Source organism: Alligator mississippiensis, chromosome 1 (assembly GCF_030867095.1).
Source record: "Alligator mississippiensis isolate rAllMis1 chromosome 1, rAllMis1, whole genome shotgun sequence".
NCBI lineage: Eukaryota > Metazoa > Chordata > Crocodylia > Alligatoridae > Alligator > Alligator mississippiensis.
Genome location: NC_081824.1, coordinates 429,135,639 through 429,154,897, shown reverse-complemented (window position 1 = coordinate 429,154,897; position 19,259 = coordinate 429,135,639). Strand labels below are relative to the sequence as shown.

General features: G+C 41.5%; 1 protein-coding gene across 2 annotated transcripts; it reads right to left on the bottom strand.

Moving 5' to 3' along the window:
• Positions 1 to 387: 387 nt before the first annotated feature.
• Positions 388 to 14,183, bottom strand: GPR12 (G protein-coupled receptor 12). 2 transcript variants are annotated; one of them, XR_009458945.1, is made up of 2 exons: positions 13,950 to 14,183; positions 388 to 1,078 (listed from the first exon to the last, which is right to left on the bottom strand). XR_009458945.1 is itself a non-coding variant. In XM_019497383.2 (2 exons), exon 1 carries the CDS (start codon positions 13,552 to 13,554, stop codon positions 12,457 to 12,459), a length of 1,098 nt encoding a protein of 365 aa, XP_019352928.1. In that variant the 5' UTR covers positions 13,555 to 13,939; the 3' UTR covers positions 388 to 1,078; positions 7,844 to 12,456. The 2 variants fall into 2 exon arrangements, 1 of the variants encoding a protein (XP_019352928.1); XM_019497383.2 differs by lacking the exon at positions 13,950 to 14,183 and adding an exon at positions 7,844 to 13,939.
• Between the last annotated feature and the right edge of the window lie 5,076 nt (positions 14,184 to 19,259).

Sequence of the window (19,259 nt, the reverse complement as noted above, 5' to 3'; positions counted from 1 at the left end):
AATGGGTTAAGTTTTATTCCTATGGATATTTGAATGACATTATTGTATTAGCATGAAGAGTACATGTTTTGAAACCCTGGTGTCCCAGATCCTCAACAGATATTTAGGTGCCTAATTAGTAAAATTAACGGCAGTTATGTGGCTAAATACCTTTGAGGTTTGGGGCCTAGGTAACTGGAAAACTAATTTGGGTCATTTTTGCTGGAACTTGAATTTTGATTTAAAAGATCCAAATTCCTGACAAGCTGGCTCAGTTATTGTGCTTGGAAGCCTCCTACCATTCTTGCTAAGTTTCCTGAATAAATAAGTACTTGGCAATGTAGCGGTAAAGGCTTGCCTTTTTCAGTTACTGCTTACTGGAGTAAGTATCCAAAATAGCATCCCATGTTGAATTTAACATTTATTTAAACACCATTCTGGAGATGATATAAGTCCCTACAACAAGATGTATTTCATAATACTACCATTATATCTCCCAGTCAATAGTTTGTTGTTTGAGCTAACTCACAGCATTATAAAACTATTTTGCATTCACAAAGCTTAAAAACTCAGTTACTATGCTTTAGTTCTGCAACTGAGAATATAAAAGTGACTGAGAGTCCAACACTTTATGCAGCACTTGCCAATGCTAAATATACCAGGAACCTAGTATCTCCCATTTAAGAATTTTGTTTAAGATTTCCTTCATTTACATTGATATGACTTCTAACCCAGCCCCTTACACTCTTTTGCTGTCTGAATTTGACTCACAAAAACATAAGACTGTAAGTTGGTGACACATACCAAGGTGTCAGAGGAGAGGGAGAACAGCAGTTCATTAGCAGTGTACGACAGTATGTTAGGAGTTGAATCTTGACTTTCATTTGCCCCTTCACATGCCTTCTTCCTGCTCTTTGGTGGAAAATGATACCAATCTAGATTTCCTGGTGTTATGGGTGCAAGTTCTATGGAAGTCCAACTGAGTCTGTCCATTTTTTTGCATCAGCTCTGAATCCATTCTTTGAAATCTTCTTCCAACAACTCCCAATAATGATCTGCGTGTGTTTTTGTTCACATTTTTAAATAAAACTGTAGCACTCTGTGAAAAAGAATTAAATTATTGTTTGACAAGTAACACCCACTCAGTAGGAAGAAAAGTACAACCTTTTGTAGAAAGGAACATTTATTTGTAGTTACATGTACCACATATAAAATTAACTGAAACGGACATAATTTGTTTCAATACTTTGACTAAGCACTTACAACGTAGACTACAAAACTGTACATTTTAAATTTAGCAACTAACTCTTACAGCATAGTGCAATTGTAACATTTTATAAACAAAGAATTATTTGTGCCTTTTTTATTAAAATAAAGTGCATTAAATGGTTATCTTGTATACAACAAGAAGCTCTGTAATCTCTATCCCAAGCTCTAATCTTTACAGAAACTTAGGTAAAACTCTTCAGCTTCCTTTTAACATTTCTTTACAGACTAGTAATCTATTATTTAAATGTCAACAATGATTATAAGAAAAAAATATGTCATTGTAGGAAATAACCATAGATCTTCATGTTCTAAGCAAAGTAATTGGTATTCGTATGAAAAGCAGTTCATGCAAAATTCTACTTGGGCTCCTAGGGAGAGGTGTATTTTTGAAAACATATCCATGCAGCTGCTGTTTCTAAAACATTACATAATTCAGGATGTAAATATCATATTGAAGTTACCAGCATTACGTGTTTGGGTGAACTATATTCAGTTTCCTAAGGAAAGCTGTCCTTGGAATACATTTAAGAGGATGAAAACTGTAACTGATAGGCCCTTTTTTCATTTGTTTTTTACTACATATGGTAGGACAAAGAAAATGAAAAGAGATATTCCCTGGGACCTACTGGCCCATGGTATTCTACTCTGATGAGCTGGAGTTACCAGTAAATATCAAATCTTACATCTAGAATCACAGACACAGACTTTCAACATTTATATGCTGTGAAATATCTTTTTTAAATAAACTCATTTGCAATTAATTTTCCTAGGTTTTTGCAATTATAGTAGAGCTAAGAGGAAAAAAAGGAAGAACTACTGTTAAGGCTTGACCCCAAACTACTGAAAAATAGAGATGTGAAATAAAAAGTGGTCTAGAGGTCTACTGTACCTACTCTTTGTAGCTCAAGTAAGAATAGAAATTAAATGCTCATTGACTTTAATGGGTTTTGAATGAGGCCCCATATACCCAAAGTCATAGTCTGTTAAAGCAGAAGCAGAATTTCCATAGGTTTCATTGAGAACCTGATTCAAGAGTAGGGGAGTACTACCGTAGGCTTTCCCTTATGATTCATTTATATTACCCACAATAGTAAAAATTGTCTGCTTGCTCACCAGTTGTAATTCCTCTCATGTTTTCGTACAAATCGCTTAAGTATTTCTGCTTTCTGCTAGATCTGTTTCCTACTCTTACCATTATTAAGTTTTAAGAACAACCATATTAAATGGAAATAGATAACTATATTCTGCTGCTACGCACTGGAACCACAGTTGCACAGAAAACCATGCACCACAACATGTACTCCACAGCACTGAGTTTCATGGGCCCAGGACACTTCTCTGTTCCCAGGGGAGGGGAATAAAAATGGAAAACAGAAGAAAGGATCAGGAATTGACAGTGTCAAGTGAAGTATGCTCACTCATTCCTATGTAGTCTGCAGAAAAGTCTCTGCACTAACACCACCTGATGAGAACCGAGAGCAGAGTGCCCCCTTCTGAAACCAACATGATTTGACACGGGGATTTAATACTGCTAGAGAAGAATTACCTTCAGCTTTATGCTTTCTACTTTCCTTTTAGCCCTCAAAATGAACTGCAAGGATCCGAGAGGAACAACCCAAGGACAGTCAAGGAGTCTTACGGTGGGGGCTGACTGAACACACTAATTCCACAAATTTAAACAGCATGTTTCCTGAAGATCTTGGGGTAACTCCATGTTTGGTAGACCATGTCTCTGCCCTCTTTACATACTATACTGTCTCTTTCCTGAAGGAAGACTAGAATAGACTGAGTTTTTTGTAACTGGGAGGTGTTAAGCATTACCCAGGCAATGTCAAATGAGAGCTAGGAACAATCAATACCTTACAGGACCAGAGCTAAGATACAGATTTTAAAACTTATTCTCTTTTGTGGCATTTTTCCAGAGAGAGGGTGGGAAACAATCAGATGTTGCAGTGATGGAGCTAGCTAAGATGGGGGTTATTTCTAGCAATGGCTAGCATTAGATACTCCTGAAACTGCACAGTAGATGAGTATAGGGAAAATGTTTTCCTGCTTCCCACTAATGGGAGGTTAGTATATGCTTTGGAACATGAAGATTTATATCCCTTTCAAAAACTCTAGTTTGTTGTGTGTTAAGCTCTTCCCACTGTAATAGGGAGATGTTTTCAATATCTGTCACCATAACCACCCTTGTTTTTAATCTTATTTAGGTCTTGGTCTTAATGTCCACTGACTGCATTCTGGCCACCACAACCTGGTAATGGAAGTTTACATTTGATGAGATACTAAAATGTTCTAGAAGACCATCTTTGTCTGTTATACAAGTGGAACATATGGGATTATTTTGCTTCCAGTATTCTTATAATAAAGTCTGCATGTAGATATTTTTAACCCAGTCTGCACATGAAAAAGGATTTATCCAGTTCTGTTTTTTATTCATTTGTGAACATATAAGTAGTGTTGGGGTCCAATTTGGAAAGGTGTGGGAACTTCATGTCCAAAGGTGAGAAGTGTGCTGCCCCTGCAAGATGGAGGAATTTGGGTTGTGTGATGAATATGTTGAGAGTTTTTTCCTTGAGTAAGGAATCCCAGACCAAGGCAATACTCAGATATCCCTGGATTTATAATTTCAGTACCCTCTGCAGCTTAGGACTGAATGTGTCAGTATATACAGAACTACTGCTGTAAACAACATGGCAACAATTTACTTAATTCTTTTTCTACAATTAAAACTCCTACCTTTTTTATAAGGAAAACATAAATGGATATAGAACTTTCTGACTGAAAGTGTTGCAGCCATTTAGGGAAGTCTTTACACCAAACTTCATAAGTATTACCCAATCAGAAATGCATATATTACAAGATATTATTTATTGCAATCATAGATTTTCTTTGAAAAACTTGACAATGTATGACTAACTTTGTTTTTAAAGCATCTTATTAAAGTCTTCTAAATGGTTCTTTACCTATCCAAACACAACTTTAAAAGGTAAGAGTATAAATTCCTCATTCACAAGGGGCTATGCTACCTCTGAACCTTAAAAAGGTAGATCACTGAAACTAAATCTATATTGTACCTGATTTCATACACTCATTGCTGTAAGTAAAGAGTAACTCTTTAGCCATTACTAGAATGACTGTACCAATGTGGAAAATCAAGTCCATATAGCTATCATTACAGTATGTCATGCTTTTTAAAATTTCATTCTGCTAAGAATATAAATTATTTTGTTTAGAAGTTACCTTAAATAATATTCAACAGCTCTACCAGATCTGACTCTTTGCTGGCTTTCTTTGTACTCTTAATTTAATTTTAAAGTTCATTTTCAATAAAACTAAAGCCATTCCACCTGGATAACTCTGATGCTATTTTGTTTGGTATCATATATAGTCCTCCAATAACTCTAAAATATGCTTACACATTAGATCAACTGCAAAACAGCTAAGTCAGTGGGAGAATTTCAGAAGTACCTAAAGGCTTTAGGACCCCAAGTTCTGTTGAATGTCTGTGGAATTTATGCGCCTTGATCCCACAGACATTTGGAAATATCCGCCATATACCTTACAGAACAATTGAAAAATCTGTTTTCCATGAGTTTTATAATAATTGCAATAATTATAAGGTTTGGAGGACAATCATCATCTTTTAGGAGCTTCTTCAGCTCCATCTCATTTCTCATGCTGGAAAAATGTTCAATATCCTGTCACTTCAGGTTTGTATATTGCATGACAATACAGTACTCCTTTGCTGCTCATCTAGAAGGGGTGGTTATAAATTTATAATATCTGCAAGAGCTGTGACATTTCAGCACAGGCCCAGGCATTTAGTCTGTAATATGGGTGGTAGCATCTTTAAAGTCATTATCACAGAAGCAACTTCAGTAAGTAGTAAGGGCTTGTGTCCTCTTCAGAAAAAAACAGGAACATACCTTGATGTATCCTGTACACTAACTGGCTGCTGCACCATGTCCTAAACCTGCAGTCCTTTTCTATGGAAAACTCCCAGTGACTTTGACTGGAGTTATGCAGGATTGCAGAATCAAGGCCAGTGATATTTCGGCAAAGTAGCATCAGATACTTGTATGTTGCAAAGCTACTCATTTGTGTATACAGATAAGGTGGTTAACATGAAAAGTCAATGTTTACCAGCAGCTACCATCAGAACACAGATACTGCTGTACTGGCATAGCCCAATAGTCCATTTGTTTTCCAACTGCTGCGTGAATTTCAGAGGAAGGTTTATGCATCTTCAAAATGTATGTTTGTAAAATAACTTGGTAATCGGAGATTTTTTTTTTTTTTTTTACAGTAACCTCAGTTAATTCCCTGAACACTAAAGACATATGCTCATGCAACTTTATCTAATCCAATGTAAATTGGATGTTCTCACTGCCCACATACATTTTTAAAATTTTGCTAACTCTCGGCCTTAGTAAATCATAACAGGCAGTTCTGCAGGCTACTCCCACATTGAGTGGAGAAGTATTTCCAAATTTATTGTTTTTCAATTTCACTTAAAGTCCTCCTGTTCTTGCGCTGTGAGAGGAAAAACAGGCATGCTTGATTTATCTTCCCTATCCCTTTCAGTTTTTTAAATGAATGTTTATCACGTCCCTTCTATTTAGACTTTTGTGTATAATAAATAGTCTCATCTTCATTCTGTCTCTGGACTACTAAAGACCAAAATCAAACATACCATTCCCAAGTGACTGATTTATAAAATGGCTTCCTAATATAGTCAGTATTATATTACCCTTATACTTCCTAATATTTTGATAGGGTTTTTTTTGACTGTCACCAAGCACTAAACTGACGTTTTCATCGAGTTGTCCACAGTAACTGACCCAAGTCTTTTTTGTGAAGGTCTACAATTTATCAAAAATCAAGTGATGTCTGTATTTAAACTTATTTATTCCATCCTCTATTACCAATAACTTATATTTGTTGACAATGAATTTGACATGTGACCTTGTTGCTCAGTTGCCTAGTTATCTTTAAGTCAATGGGGCTGTTGACTAGATTTAATAAATGGCAAGAACTAGACCAATCTGGTGACATCTGCTATCACTCTGTCACTGTTCTAATTTTTGTACCTCCAAGATAAAAAAAAATGGTTCATATCCAGGCATACCATTCATTTTTTCACTCTATCATGTTTCAGAAATGCCTACTGTGTCAAAATCCTGTTTCACTGCCAGGCATTCTGGAACAACCATTTTTCCTACACATTTTTTTAGATCTGGATATAGGCTGTAAAAACATCCAGATAGCTCTGCTATTTTCTTATCTCAAGTAGATGGAGGTATTTGGTATCTTACTGCTGTATAGTAATTGTGGATATTTTTTAAGTGGTGACCATTCTGCCACATTTTTACCTGCAAAAGTAGGCATATATATATATATACTGTCTGTTGATGGAAATTAGTACATATATGTTTTAACACACAGTTCTTTTCATTCTAGAATAAGCTTAAGAAAGTGAGGAAATTTACATTCCTGAATAGTTGAACTTATGCCTGAATGGCTGGACTGTCAGTGCTGAAATGGTAGCCCTTGCTCCCACTGATGCTCAGCACCATTGGCAATTCCACCTAGTCAGCCAAGATCCAGTAATCAAAAGCAGATCTAAAAACGAGGGGGGAAAAATGTGGAGATGAAATGCTCTTGGCCTACTCCAAATGCCACTGACATCAATGGGAAATCTACTACTGACTTCAGTAGGCTTTTGGATCAGGCTCCTGAATGATTAAGGATGGTGCAAGGCCCTACACCACTAAACTTCTATGGCAAGATTACAGGGTGTGCTGAAGGGACCACAGCATCCTAGGGCACTGATAAGAGATTCTGGGGGCTGATACTGATAGACGATTTTTAAGGAGGCATATTGGCTGATACTGATACGATTCTCTGATATGCAGCCTGACAGCTTGAAGAGCTGCGTGCAGCTGGTAAGTCTTTTGTGGTAGAAGGGGTGTAGGGGGGAAGATCAAGGCCCACTGTGGTGAGGGAGGGAGTGGGGCTGGTGCAGGCGCTGCCCAGCTGGTGCAGGTGCGAGATGGAGCTGTGGCTTGTCTGGGTGGTGCAGGGAGGGGAGGGGGGGCTGCTCCCACTGCTGTGCGCACCCGAGGGTATGGGCAGGGGCACGTGTCCCCCCTTAGATCTGTGTGGGACATGGCTGGGTTGTGGGCTGGGCCAGGCTGCACTAGGGGGCGGGCAGAGATGGAGCTGGGAGGAGGGTTATGGGGGGGGGTTGAAGCCACCCCAAAATTCACCATAGCCCCACTCCCAGTGCTGCTACCACCTGCCCCGAGTGCAGCCACAGTCCAATCCCCCCCCACCCACGCGCTGGGAAAAGCCCAGTGCAGCCTCAGCCCCAGCCTGCAGTCACCCTACGCAGATCCAGGAGCACACGCCCTGCCCCCCCGTGCCCTCCTGGGGTGTGTGCAGTGGTGGGAGACACCCCTCCCTTCCCATGGTTCTGTCCTGCACCCCACCCCACCCATGCTTGCCCCAGCCCCACTCCCTCCCTCACCATGGGGGTCTTGATCTGCCCCCCACATCCCTTCCCCTCCCCCTTCCACCACAACAGACTTACCAGCTACACGCAGCTCTCCACGCTGTCGGGCTACGCTCCTCGCTGCCTACATGTTGCGCTGCAGCTATGCGCATGCATGGGCATTTATCGGCCACATCAGGCTGATTTCCAATAAAGTCAATTTTCTTTATATTGGTGCCGATCCGACATCAGACTGATGTATTGGTGCACCTCTGCAGTTATGCTGGGGATACTGTAAAGGAGACCTGTCAGCTTGCTTCAAATGCATTCATACATCATAGGGAATTTTTCTTCATTTATGCCAAAAACTTCTTTCCAAAGCCAAATATCAGCAATCAGCTGCCAAGGAGCACAGAGGAATTTTATGGTTTTCAACATGGCAAGCCTTGTAAATATGGGTGTCTTCAACACAGGTTTTATGAAAGCCTCTTTTGTTAAAGGAAGTATATCAGTGTTAGCCTAAAACCAGAAATCCTACATATAATTAATGCTGCAACTAAACCTAAATCTTAAACCACATGAAGTAATACACTTAATAGAAATTCCTTGTGCTATACTATAATGCTCTCTGGGAGTTATAATGAATTCAAGATGTAAAAATGAGATAAAATTTATCATTAAATAATTCCATACAATAACTTAAATGCAAACCTGGGTGAAACACTGTCCTATACCGGTCCTTTAATTAATGCCAAACAAAGGAAGACTTCTATCTATATATGCTCATTCTATGGGTTTAATTTAGTACTTGAAATTTATTTTTGCCTAATGAATTTATTGCTTCCTTACTATTGCTATGAATCAGCTCTACAGCTTTATACAAACAGTTAGTTAATGGGATTTATTGCTGTTATGATAAAAGCATTGTTTTCATTATTGCTAATATTTTAAATGTTAAAAAATCAAGAATCTAATAGAAATGGATAGGTTGGAAACATGGAGCTCTGCAAGATGCAGGCACAGGCCAGTTAAAGCATCTCTATAGTTTTGAGTTTGAGCCTTGCCCTGGACTTGTGCCAGCAGCTGCATCAAGTTGACCCAGCTGTAAATGGGTACCTGGACCTTTGAACTGGGGAGCCAAATTAATCTGGATGTGATTTTTAGCTGCATCACTCCCGAGTGTGCTGTTGGCTACCAAAATTAGCATGCTTTAACTACATTTACTCTCAGCTACTTGACTTGAGAGCATTCTTGATCTTGACAGGAAACAATGGCTGTAGTAGATTTTGCCATCAAACGTGTAACCTGAAGGTTGAGCATCTTAAGAATTTTTCACATTTTGAAATTATTTTGATTAAATTCTGCATTGTTTTTAAAAACACTTCTGTTGATTATCAAGGTGTGAAAAACCCAGTATTGCTTAGAATTGTCAATTTACCACATCATGTAGCATTAGGCATCAATACTGTTCATTGCAGCATAAAAATGTATACCCTGGGGCAGATCTCTGTGCCTCACCAGTGCCCCTTCTATTTCAGAGCGGCCCCACTTGGATTGTGGGATTTGCCTGTATGGAACAACTTCCAGAATTGGGACCCAGGATATAAACTGCTTTTACATCTAGAAACTTGACTAGAAACATGGCCAGAACTGCAGGGTCTGAAAAATAGTTGCCTTTAAAAAACAAAAACAAAAACATTTATAGCTGTTGAATTACTGAGGCCAGTATTTAGATATGAACAAGTGATCTCCCCCTGCCCCCTCTACCCCACCACAAGGACACATGTTCATTTACGCGCATACTATGCATCATATGCCCAATACTGCAAGTTTTATAATTACAGTAATTCTGTAAAGCATTCTGGGCTACAGCCTTACACAGGCCATACTCATTGACTTCAATAAAACTTTTGGCCCACATCAGGACTTATATTAGAGTCTTCTGAATTTAAGGACATCTTTATTTTGATAGTCCAAATCAATCAATCAAGTGCCAACACATCTGGGCAAGGCTGTAGTGCTAGAGTTTAGAAACAAGAAACTGCCCCTTACCTAGGGATGAATATCACGCTGTAGTTTCAATGCTTCTGTATCGTAAATTTTAACCTAGATGGTATCCTCAAATTTGTGTTTGGAAAAAGCCCATTGCATATAGATCTCCCAAATCATGCTCGAAAGAGAGGGGTATTATTTCCTTCTCTGAAAAGTTGTCTACAGCTCTAGGTTCCCACTGAGTGAGACAGACACTGGTCAAGTCCCAATGTGAGTTGTTGCAGGGAAGCAAACATTGTTGTCCTCAGGCTCCTTTCTTTTAATGCGTTTTTTACCACAGATGGGTACTGTGAGGGATAGTTTACATAGGCTGAGGATTGGGAGGTGACCAAATGTTACGGTTGTATGCACCTAGAGAGAAGTGCAGAAAAACTCATTTCTTTTTGGGACAGAATTTTGGTGATAACCGTAAGTGGTTGTGATCACGGTTTTTTGGCACTTGTATACAAGAGACAAAGCTTATGGCGAGGCCTTTATGCACCATTCATTTAAGAATTTTCACGAGTAACCTTAGCAAGAGCTTCCAATATTTGATACTTTGTGTACTTATAAAATCAGATGTATATGGAGCATAGTTATTTTAAAAAGTGACTTTCCTATAACAATAGGAACAAACAATAGGAAACTCATCATGACTATAACTTCATTAATATTTTGAAGTAGATAAAGAATGCCAATATTCCAAATAGTAAGCACCATTTGGAATCTGGCCCTCAGTCTATCTGAAAGTCCCGGTGAAGCCAATGAGAATTGCAAGAGCACCATTCAGTCAGAGTAACGACATGCAATTTTAAAATTGATTAGATCCCAAATTAATAGCCAAATACCATTAAGGTTGAACAAGGTAAATAATGGAATATGAATCTAGCATTGAAACAAAAATCAATTATTGCTGCTAAAATCTGTACAGATCTCTGATAACATAAGACTGATTGATTCACATTTGAAATTTAGCTCTGTGTATCACATAAGATTCTTAATGCCACAGAAACTTGCTACAAAAGCTAAAGTACCCAAATGTTCACAGGAAAAGACAAAGATTCCATCTTAAAAGCTCCAGTGTCAGCGAGACGGTAGTCTCTACTATGTATACTATACAGGTATATTTTTTCATCAACTTTATATATTGCTATTTTTACACTGGAGATTTTTTTAACTGTAATGGAAGATACTGTAATGGAAGCAACAATACAGTACACTTACTTTGACATTCAAGAGAATATAACCTCATATTAATGCCAATGCTTGTAATTTCCATTAATGTTAATGGAAGTACAACTTGTACTGCAAATTCCTATGCACTGATATGAGACTACATCTCAACTTTCACAAAGAAATGCAAATCCGGGTTTTTTTCCCCAGTTAATTTTCCCCCCTGATGATCAAATCTTTTTATGAGAACACATTTTTGTTCTAGCTTAAATTTAACTATTCAAGAAAGGAGGTTCTGCTGTTTAGACTAGAACTATTAATCCAAAATTCAATGGTGAAATGATATGCATATAGTACTGAGCATCATAATATGTGAGGAAGTCATGAATAAAATTACTATGGTTGCTGAAACGGTTTCATACATGCATTTTTGGTACACACACTATGAATGCATGTTCTCAAAAATGCTCAAACTTAAGAATTTGAAATCACAGTAGAACAATGAGAACATGAAATAACAGCTGTGCATCAACCACTAACTTTAGGGGACCATTTAATGTAGATGCTAAACTTATTTTAACAAGGTTTTTTCATTAAATATTCCCTTACACATTTCACCAAAAAAAAATCTATCAAAGAAACATAAAGTGCTGTATGCATAATTCCTAGAGGCCATTTGGTTCCATTGATTTTTGGAGCAGAACTTCCCATCAGCTTCAATGGGGAATTTTGCCTAAAAATCAGTAGCACAAAAAGCCATTTAAATAAAAATATATAATGATTTTTAAAAGAAAGAAAACAATAGGAAAGACAAAAAACATATTCTATTCTTGCATCTATCCAGAACTCAGAAGAAAATAGGCAGCATTTTAAAATAACGGTCCACTTCACGCTGAGACACAGAATAGAAACCTATACAAGTAGCTCCCCATTTATAGAAAACTAGTTGAACAGAAAATATTATAATAAATACCCAGTGAAACAACAGTGGTTGGGCCGTTATTCTGAAATGTGTTCCACTAATTTACAATTTGGTTTATAATAACAAAAATCACAGCTGTTATCTTTTTTTACTAGCTTACCAAAGCTAGAAGAGACATTACCTGACAACAGAAATAAAAGCCAAACAAACATGCAGCATAATTGAGCCCAATCACAAAACAATTCTGAAAAAGAATGATTCTTCAGTCTACTTTTTTTAATGACTAAAGTTAATGTAAAATCACTGTATTTATGAATGACTGGGCCCGATGACCTGTACCACAGCAAAAGATCCTGAGTGACATTAGAAACCTGCAAGAACACTGATTATTTTGATTCTGAAAATCTTCCTTAAACCATTTCACTCATTTTGGTCAATGTGGTTTCTTTTTACAAAATGGTCAGTGCATCCTGTGGCTTGACTATGAATTCAATATGTAGAGTTTAATGAATGAATCTAAACCAAAGACTGTGTTGCAGAAATGTGTGAAAAATAAAATGTAAAATAATGTCCTCCTAGCTGTTAGTCAAACATCACTGGGTGATCTTGCTCTTTGAGACAGATTAGAAGGAATGCAGCCACAGCAGATGAGCCCAAGTGCTTTTTGTATCTCTTGGTTTCTAAAAGCGTATATTACAGGATTGATGATGGAATTGTAGGTGGCTGGCAGGAGAGTGGCATAGGTATATATAGAAGGGTATGTGTAATCTGCTATTAGAGAATAGAGAGTGAAAGGCATCCAGCAAGCAGCAAAGGTCCCCAAAATAATGGCCAAAGTAGACACTCCTTTTCGGGTGGTCACATAGTGAGATGTGGCCAGGAAATGGTGTTGCAAGGCAATCTGATGAGCATGGCGCATCACGATTTTACAGATTTGGATGTAGAGCTGTAGCATGAGGGCAAACATAAGCAAGAAAGAGACTGAAAGGATAGCTGCGTTATTTTTAGTGAGTGGTCTGATAACACTGCAGGTGGATTCATCTTTGAGGCAGTTCCAGCCCATTACAGGCAGCAGTCCAATACAAATAGATGCTCCCCAGAGCAAAATGAGCATGACATAGGTAAAAGTGACAGTCCTTTCTGAATTATAAGTCAAAGCATAATACAGTGAGAGGTAACGATCAACAGTAATAGCCAGCAAGCTGCAGACAGAGGCAGAGAAAGAGGCAACAATCAGTCCAATCGTGACCAGTTTTGTAGCTTCTGACTGGAGAAGATAGGCAAAAATAAAATTGATGATCAATCCAATTCCTGCTAAGAGGTCGGCAAGCGCCAAGCTGCCTATCAGGAGGAACATAGGGGCACGGAGACTGGGATTATGGAAAATGATAAGAACCACAATGGCATTTTCGCACGAAATAAGGGTTCCCGAAGTACACAAAACAATGTCCCAGGGGTTTACTACGAGCTCGGGCTCGGGATCTGCGACAGGAATCAGGGAGGAGGCCGCAGCCGAGACGTTCTCTGCCGCGCTGGCTTCCGCCGCGTCTCGAGGCAGCCAGCTTACATTACCCTTCCGGTCTTCGTTCATTTTAACCCCTGTCTTCTTCAACGACAAGACACGTTTGGGTGGTTTTTTGTTTTTTTTAACGTTTGGGTACAGCACCAGCGCAAGCAAGAACATGCACTGACCTCCCACAGCGCGGGGCGGGTGGCACTTGTTACATAAAAGCAATGATGGGTGATGGGGGGGGCAAAGGGGCAGAGGGCCAATACTCCCTTTTAAGAAGTATTTGGGGAAAGCAAAGAGGGACCTCCAGGGTGAGAAACCACAGGTACGTTTGCAGGGTGCATGAGAAAGGGGGCAGGAGACTCCCCAGGAACGGGAGCTGCTCCCAGGCGCTGGGAGGTCGGGTGTCGCGGCTTGGGGAGCGGGAATGCGATGAGATCGAAATGAAAATCAAAGCCGAATGAAATGGGACTAATATTAAATCACAATGCAATGGAGGGGCATGCAATGCAAGTCAGTAACCCTCTGGGACTGCAATATACTAGCGGGAGGAAGGGGTCCCCCCTCACCTCAGGCCGTGGGTGCCGCTCCCCGGGGCGGGGCGGGGCGGGGCGGGGCAGGGGCTGCGCGGCGGTCACCTTGGCTGCTCCCCGGGCGGCGGCGGCGGGTCCCTGTGTCCCTCCTAGGCGGCAGCGGCGGCGGCGGCGGCAGCAGCGGGGGGGGGGCCGGCTGCCGCCCGCCGCCGCCGCGCGCTCATGCTGCGGGCCGGGGGGGCGGGGGCGCGGCGGCCGCGCGGGTTCTGCGGCAGGTGGAGCCGTTGCTGCCGCCCCGGGGCCGCCCCGCCCGCCGCCGCTGCCGCCGCTGCCGGGGAGGGGCGCAGGCGCTGGGCTCGCAACCACGTGGGCGGGGGAGGGGGAGGGGGTGGAGGTACCTGCTGCTCATGCTGCCACTGCCCCTCCCTGGCGCGCAGGCGCAGTGGGGCGCCCAGTGGAGCGCGCCAAGAGCCCTCTTCCCTCGAGAGCCGCGGTCCCTGGGCTGCCGGCTCCTGCCACAGCTCAAGTACCCCCAGGGGCATGAACGTTGCGCGCCCCCAGAGGCTGCCGTTGGTGGCGGGAGCGTGGCAGTGGCGAGCGGTGAGCTCCCGCAGGCGGCCACGGCGCTGGTGGCGGTGGCGAGCGCGACCCCCCGCAGATGCTGCCGGCAGCAACCAGGGACCGTCCGCAGAAGCCACCAGTGGTTTTGGCAGAGAGGGGGGTGGCAAGCGGCGACCACCTGCAGGTGCCGCTGGCAGCGTTGGTGACGCTTTTTGCAGGGGGTGCACCGCCAAGCTCAAGGGGTGCGCGTGCATCCCGTACACCTCGCCAGTGCCCAGGAGGATGCGTACCCCCAGTTGACAACCCCTGGAATAGGCCATCACATGGTGGCAGAGAGTGGCTGCTGAAGGTTACTGTTGGCAGAGACTTCACTGTACTGCCCTGCATCTCAGCTACCATGTATACACTGCCTGACTTGGAATTCACTTTTGCCAGCAATAGCCAGTCTTTGGAAACGGACTTTGCTACAGCTTGTAAAGCTCTGAAGTAGATGTATATAGTAGTACATAATTATAATTTCAGAAAGTTACAAAGGGATCTTCATGACAGGAGAACCATTCTGATGTAAACTATTTTAAACAGCAAAATCGTATAATGCAGTAGAAGAACATATTATAAACTTTTTCTATGTACATGTGCCAAGTATTATAATAATAATTCTATCACTTTGAGGATATTGTCAATATACACGTTTCTGTGCTATCTTACTCAATGGTTTCTCTATACTTCCTGCAGGTGCTCTTTATACCATGACATTTTCATCATCCCAGATGTAGCAAATACACACTGATTAAGTACGCCTCTCTAAATATATGGATAGATTGCTTTTTTAAATAGACATTCATCTTTCCAAATATGCTCTTTCCAGCTCGGGCTTGGCTCTTTCTTACTTCATTGCTGCCCTCCTGCAAAGTGAGAAGTGACTGGGAATTATAGATGTTTTCCTCAGTGCTTTTTAATTCCCTTTTTATTTGCCAATATTCTTCATCCTGAAAGAGATGCTTCACCTCAGTTTAAGCTTCAATACTCCTTTAGTGTTAGTGGTATGCTCAGAAAATACAAAACTGCAGTGGGGCAAATCTGCTCCCAGGATCTTCAAATTAGAATTCCCCTTGGTACTGTACAGCTGACATTTCTCTTAGTACACCCTCATTTTTTGCCAGATTTATGAAACCTGTCTTTTGACAGTGAGCCCAAACCATGAGATCCTAACTCTTTTTTTCCCAATAATCAGGCTGAAGCAACAGGTGCATAATAGCTTCAATACAAATATTTTGGTTTTATTACCACTGCCCAATCAATGCATTATTTCACTTGATAACGAGTTAAAGATATCAATATCAGTACCGGTCAATGTCTTTTTTATGGAAAGTATGTCTTTTCAAATTGACCTGATACCATTGTTGGGTGCGCTTACACATTTGGCTGACTGAAGTAACTATTAATATAATAGACTTCTGTAAAACATTTAATTTGCTATGTGAATAAACATTCTGATTAAAATGTTATCACTACCCATTAATTATGGATAAAGAACTGGATACAGGACAGATCTCAAAAAAACTAGTTTTCATTGGGGATTCAAGAATAAATGAAGTTGTTTTGTAAGAGGAGCGGGTAGTACTAGGCCTGATCTAGAAGTGAAGAAAACCACTGCTGATAACACTCGTAGATGACACATGCTTTCATGAAATGGCAATATTGAGGACAAGTCAGTCATAGCAAGTGAGTTGGATTGTTAATAAGCTGGGTGGGTTCACACGTGGTGTCTTCTAATTTAGCCACATGCAACATAGGCTGTGGAATGGGATGGGCCACCCCAGGGCCATGGCCTGACCAAATTTTAGCACGTTCATTTATATAACTCACAAATGCACAATTGTCATTCCGGTTAAAGCTGTATAGCTATTTTTTTAGCTGCATAGCTAGCTAAATAGTTAGTTATACTTCTGCTCTGTTTGTGACTGACGTGTCATTACGTAAATTACCTGTACATATGTCCCAGCTAACGTCCCAAAAACGCATTCAGGACATCAGGGAAAAAAAAGAAAGAAATGAAACAAACCCATTACAGACTTTTTCAAAAGCAAACAAAACAAAAGAAATGAAGATACAACACAAGCACCACTGGCACCACTTCCAGAATCGACTAAGAAAAAGACAGGCCTCAATAATGAGGTTGAGAAAACAGAACCTGTTGTGTCTACCTCCTCAGTTTGCTCTGCTGCCACTTACTGCTCCAGTGAATGCTGCATGCGTTTTGCCAGGCCCTGTCAAGCAGATGACCCCCCACAGTGCTGGAGGGCACTAAAAAGGTACAGGGAACTGATTCATCATAGCAAATGTGATCAGTTCAATTGAATTGGTTCAAATACTTTAATTGGGTAACTTTGTGTGAAACACAGGGCAAATTGTTCTGCACACAGTGCTGTTTCTGTACAGACAAAGGCCTAAACCTGACCAAAAAAACCCAGGGTGCATTTGCTGTTAGTGGTTTTCAGAATTGTTAACATGCTGTCAAATCCTTCCAAGAACATGAAAAAACACAATGTTACTGGGAAGCCACAGCTCAAATGCAAACATATATGTCACATCAACCAAGCATTGCTACTGAGCTTGACTCGCAACTTAAGGCTCAACAAAATGTAACCAAGAAATACTAATTAAACAGCTAATATCCCTTCATTTCCTAATGGGACAAGGACTGCTAATAGAGGGTCACAATTCCGAAAGTGGCAATCTATATTAGCTCATGCAACTTCGTGCTCAGGATTGTCCTGATCTTAGCCGCTGACTTTCTGAGAAAAAATACATGTCCCATGACGTAATCAATGAATTAATTCATCTCTTTGCAATGGACGGCTTCTGCAGTCATGGTGACCAAACAACTCAACATGAGCTACCAAAGTTAGATGTTGGATTCATCATTTCTTCATGACTACATGAACCCCTTCAGAAAATATAATTTAGCTAAACAGAGAGCGTACAGGGATATATACTTTTTTATTTGAGGGAGGAGGGGTGGATAGTTAAATAATACAATAATAGCTGTAGGATAATTTTCACAACATCTAATGACTGCAGCAGGGAAAGCCTCCTAATGATTTAGTTGGCTTTCTTCAGCTGTACACTATTCTGATAGTCTCTATCACTTGAGTTTCTCTTTTCCACCTGGGGTATCACCTGGCCCTTGGTACCTGGGGTGGGTTGAAAGTCTTTTCATCAATATGCTATGGTTCCTTCTCCGGCTAGGGAATGGCTCAGCAGGCAGTGTCTACTCTTTCATATGCCCGTGTGATGGTCAGCTTCTTTGATTCTTTGTGCAACTTAGCTGGATGTCCCCCTCCTTCTCTCACTAAGTCTTTTTCTCTCTCTCTCTCTTTGTCTCTTAGCTCAAAGGCTTTTGATCCCCTTTCTCAATGGAGACCTGTGATAAATCCAATCAGCTGCTACTCTTCTGAGGTTGACTCCCAGAGCATCCAGATTGGTTCTTTTTTTCTTTCCTGTTTTCTCTTCTTGACCTATACAAGTTCAAAGTTCTCTTTTCTCAAAAGGAAGTAAGAGATGAGACAGCCTCTGCCTTCAGTCTCATCATGTCTAGGATGAGACATCATGTCTAGGAAAGTGCCTCCATGTGCCTTCTTGTCCTTGTTTTTTCCAGTTTATTTCCAGTGCTGGATAGCAGTGCTTTTCAACCAGTGTGCTTACTAACTCCCTGCTGTGCTTCAAGAACTGAATGCAAATGAAATGAATCCAATTCAGTTCCTTCCTGGTGCTTTGATATGGAACAGAGTAAATCCGAATGAACAGAATTGAACCAGATCCACACCTCATCCCACATCAACATCCCACAAAGGATGCAAATCGGATTCAGTTCATTTGAACTCAGCTCCTTCAAATTCGCTTCTCATCCTGTGTCAAGTTCCCAGGAAGGATATGAATGAGCTGAATCCAATCTGAGTCCTTCCTGGGACTTGAATGCAAATCAGAATGAACTGAATGCAAGTTAGGTAAATCTGATTTGGATCCTCTCTTTATCCCGCATCAAGGTCCTGGGAAGGATCCAAATTGGATTCAGTTCATTCTGACTCAGCTCCTTCAAATTAACTCCTCATCATGTGCCGAGGCCCAGGGAAGAATTCGAAGGAGCTGAATCTGATTCAGATTCTTCATGGGCCCTTGGCACAGAGTGAACCCAAAGGAGCTGGATCTGGACTTGTGCCGTGCAGGGGGCAGCGCCCCCAGACAGGGCAGGGGCAGGGAGGTGCAGTACTGTGGCATGGCTCCACCTGTGTGAACACACGGGGAAGCGTGCCTGGCACTGGTGGGAATCACCTCACGATGGGGAAGGAGCCACCAGGCCTGGCCCCACCGAGATGCTGAGTGCTGAGAGGCTGCAGTGCGTGCAGGTCAGGCTGGGGCTGCCCCCCAGAGTCATGGCAGGCCTGGGGCAAGTGGGGAGGCCTTGCAGGCTCCATACAGTGCCAAGCATCCCCCAGGACCTTTACAGAGGCACCATGTTAGGCTCTGTCAGGCTGGAGGCACTGGGTGCTTGCTGCAGCCAAGCTGGAGGTGGGGACTGGACTGGGCTGTGCCAATGCTCTTGTTGGCACCAGCCCTTCACGGTCCTGCCTGGAGGGTCTTGTCCCTCTGATTAGGATCAGACCAATGCTGCATTGGGGGCAGCAAGGGATTTTACCCCCTGCTCAGATGGGTGCAGATGGGCAGGGGGCAGGGGGTTGCTTTCCTCTGCAGTGGAGTAGGGATTCTGCCTGGGGTCTCTCG

What these genes read in the sequence shown, in the direction of transcription:
- GPR12 (XM_019497383.2), bottom strand. Translation starts at nt 13,554, where the DNA reads ATGTTCTTGCTTGCGCTGGTGCTGTACCCAAACGTTAAAAAAAACAAA.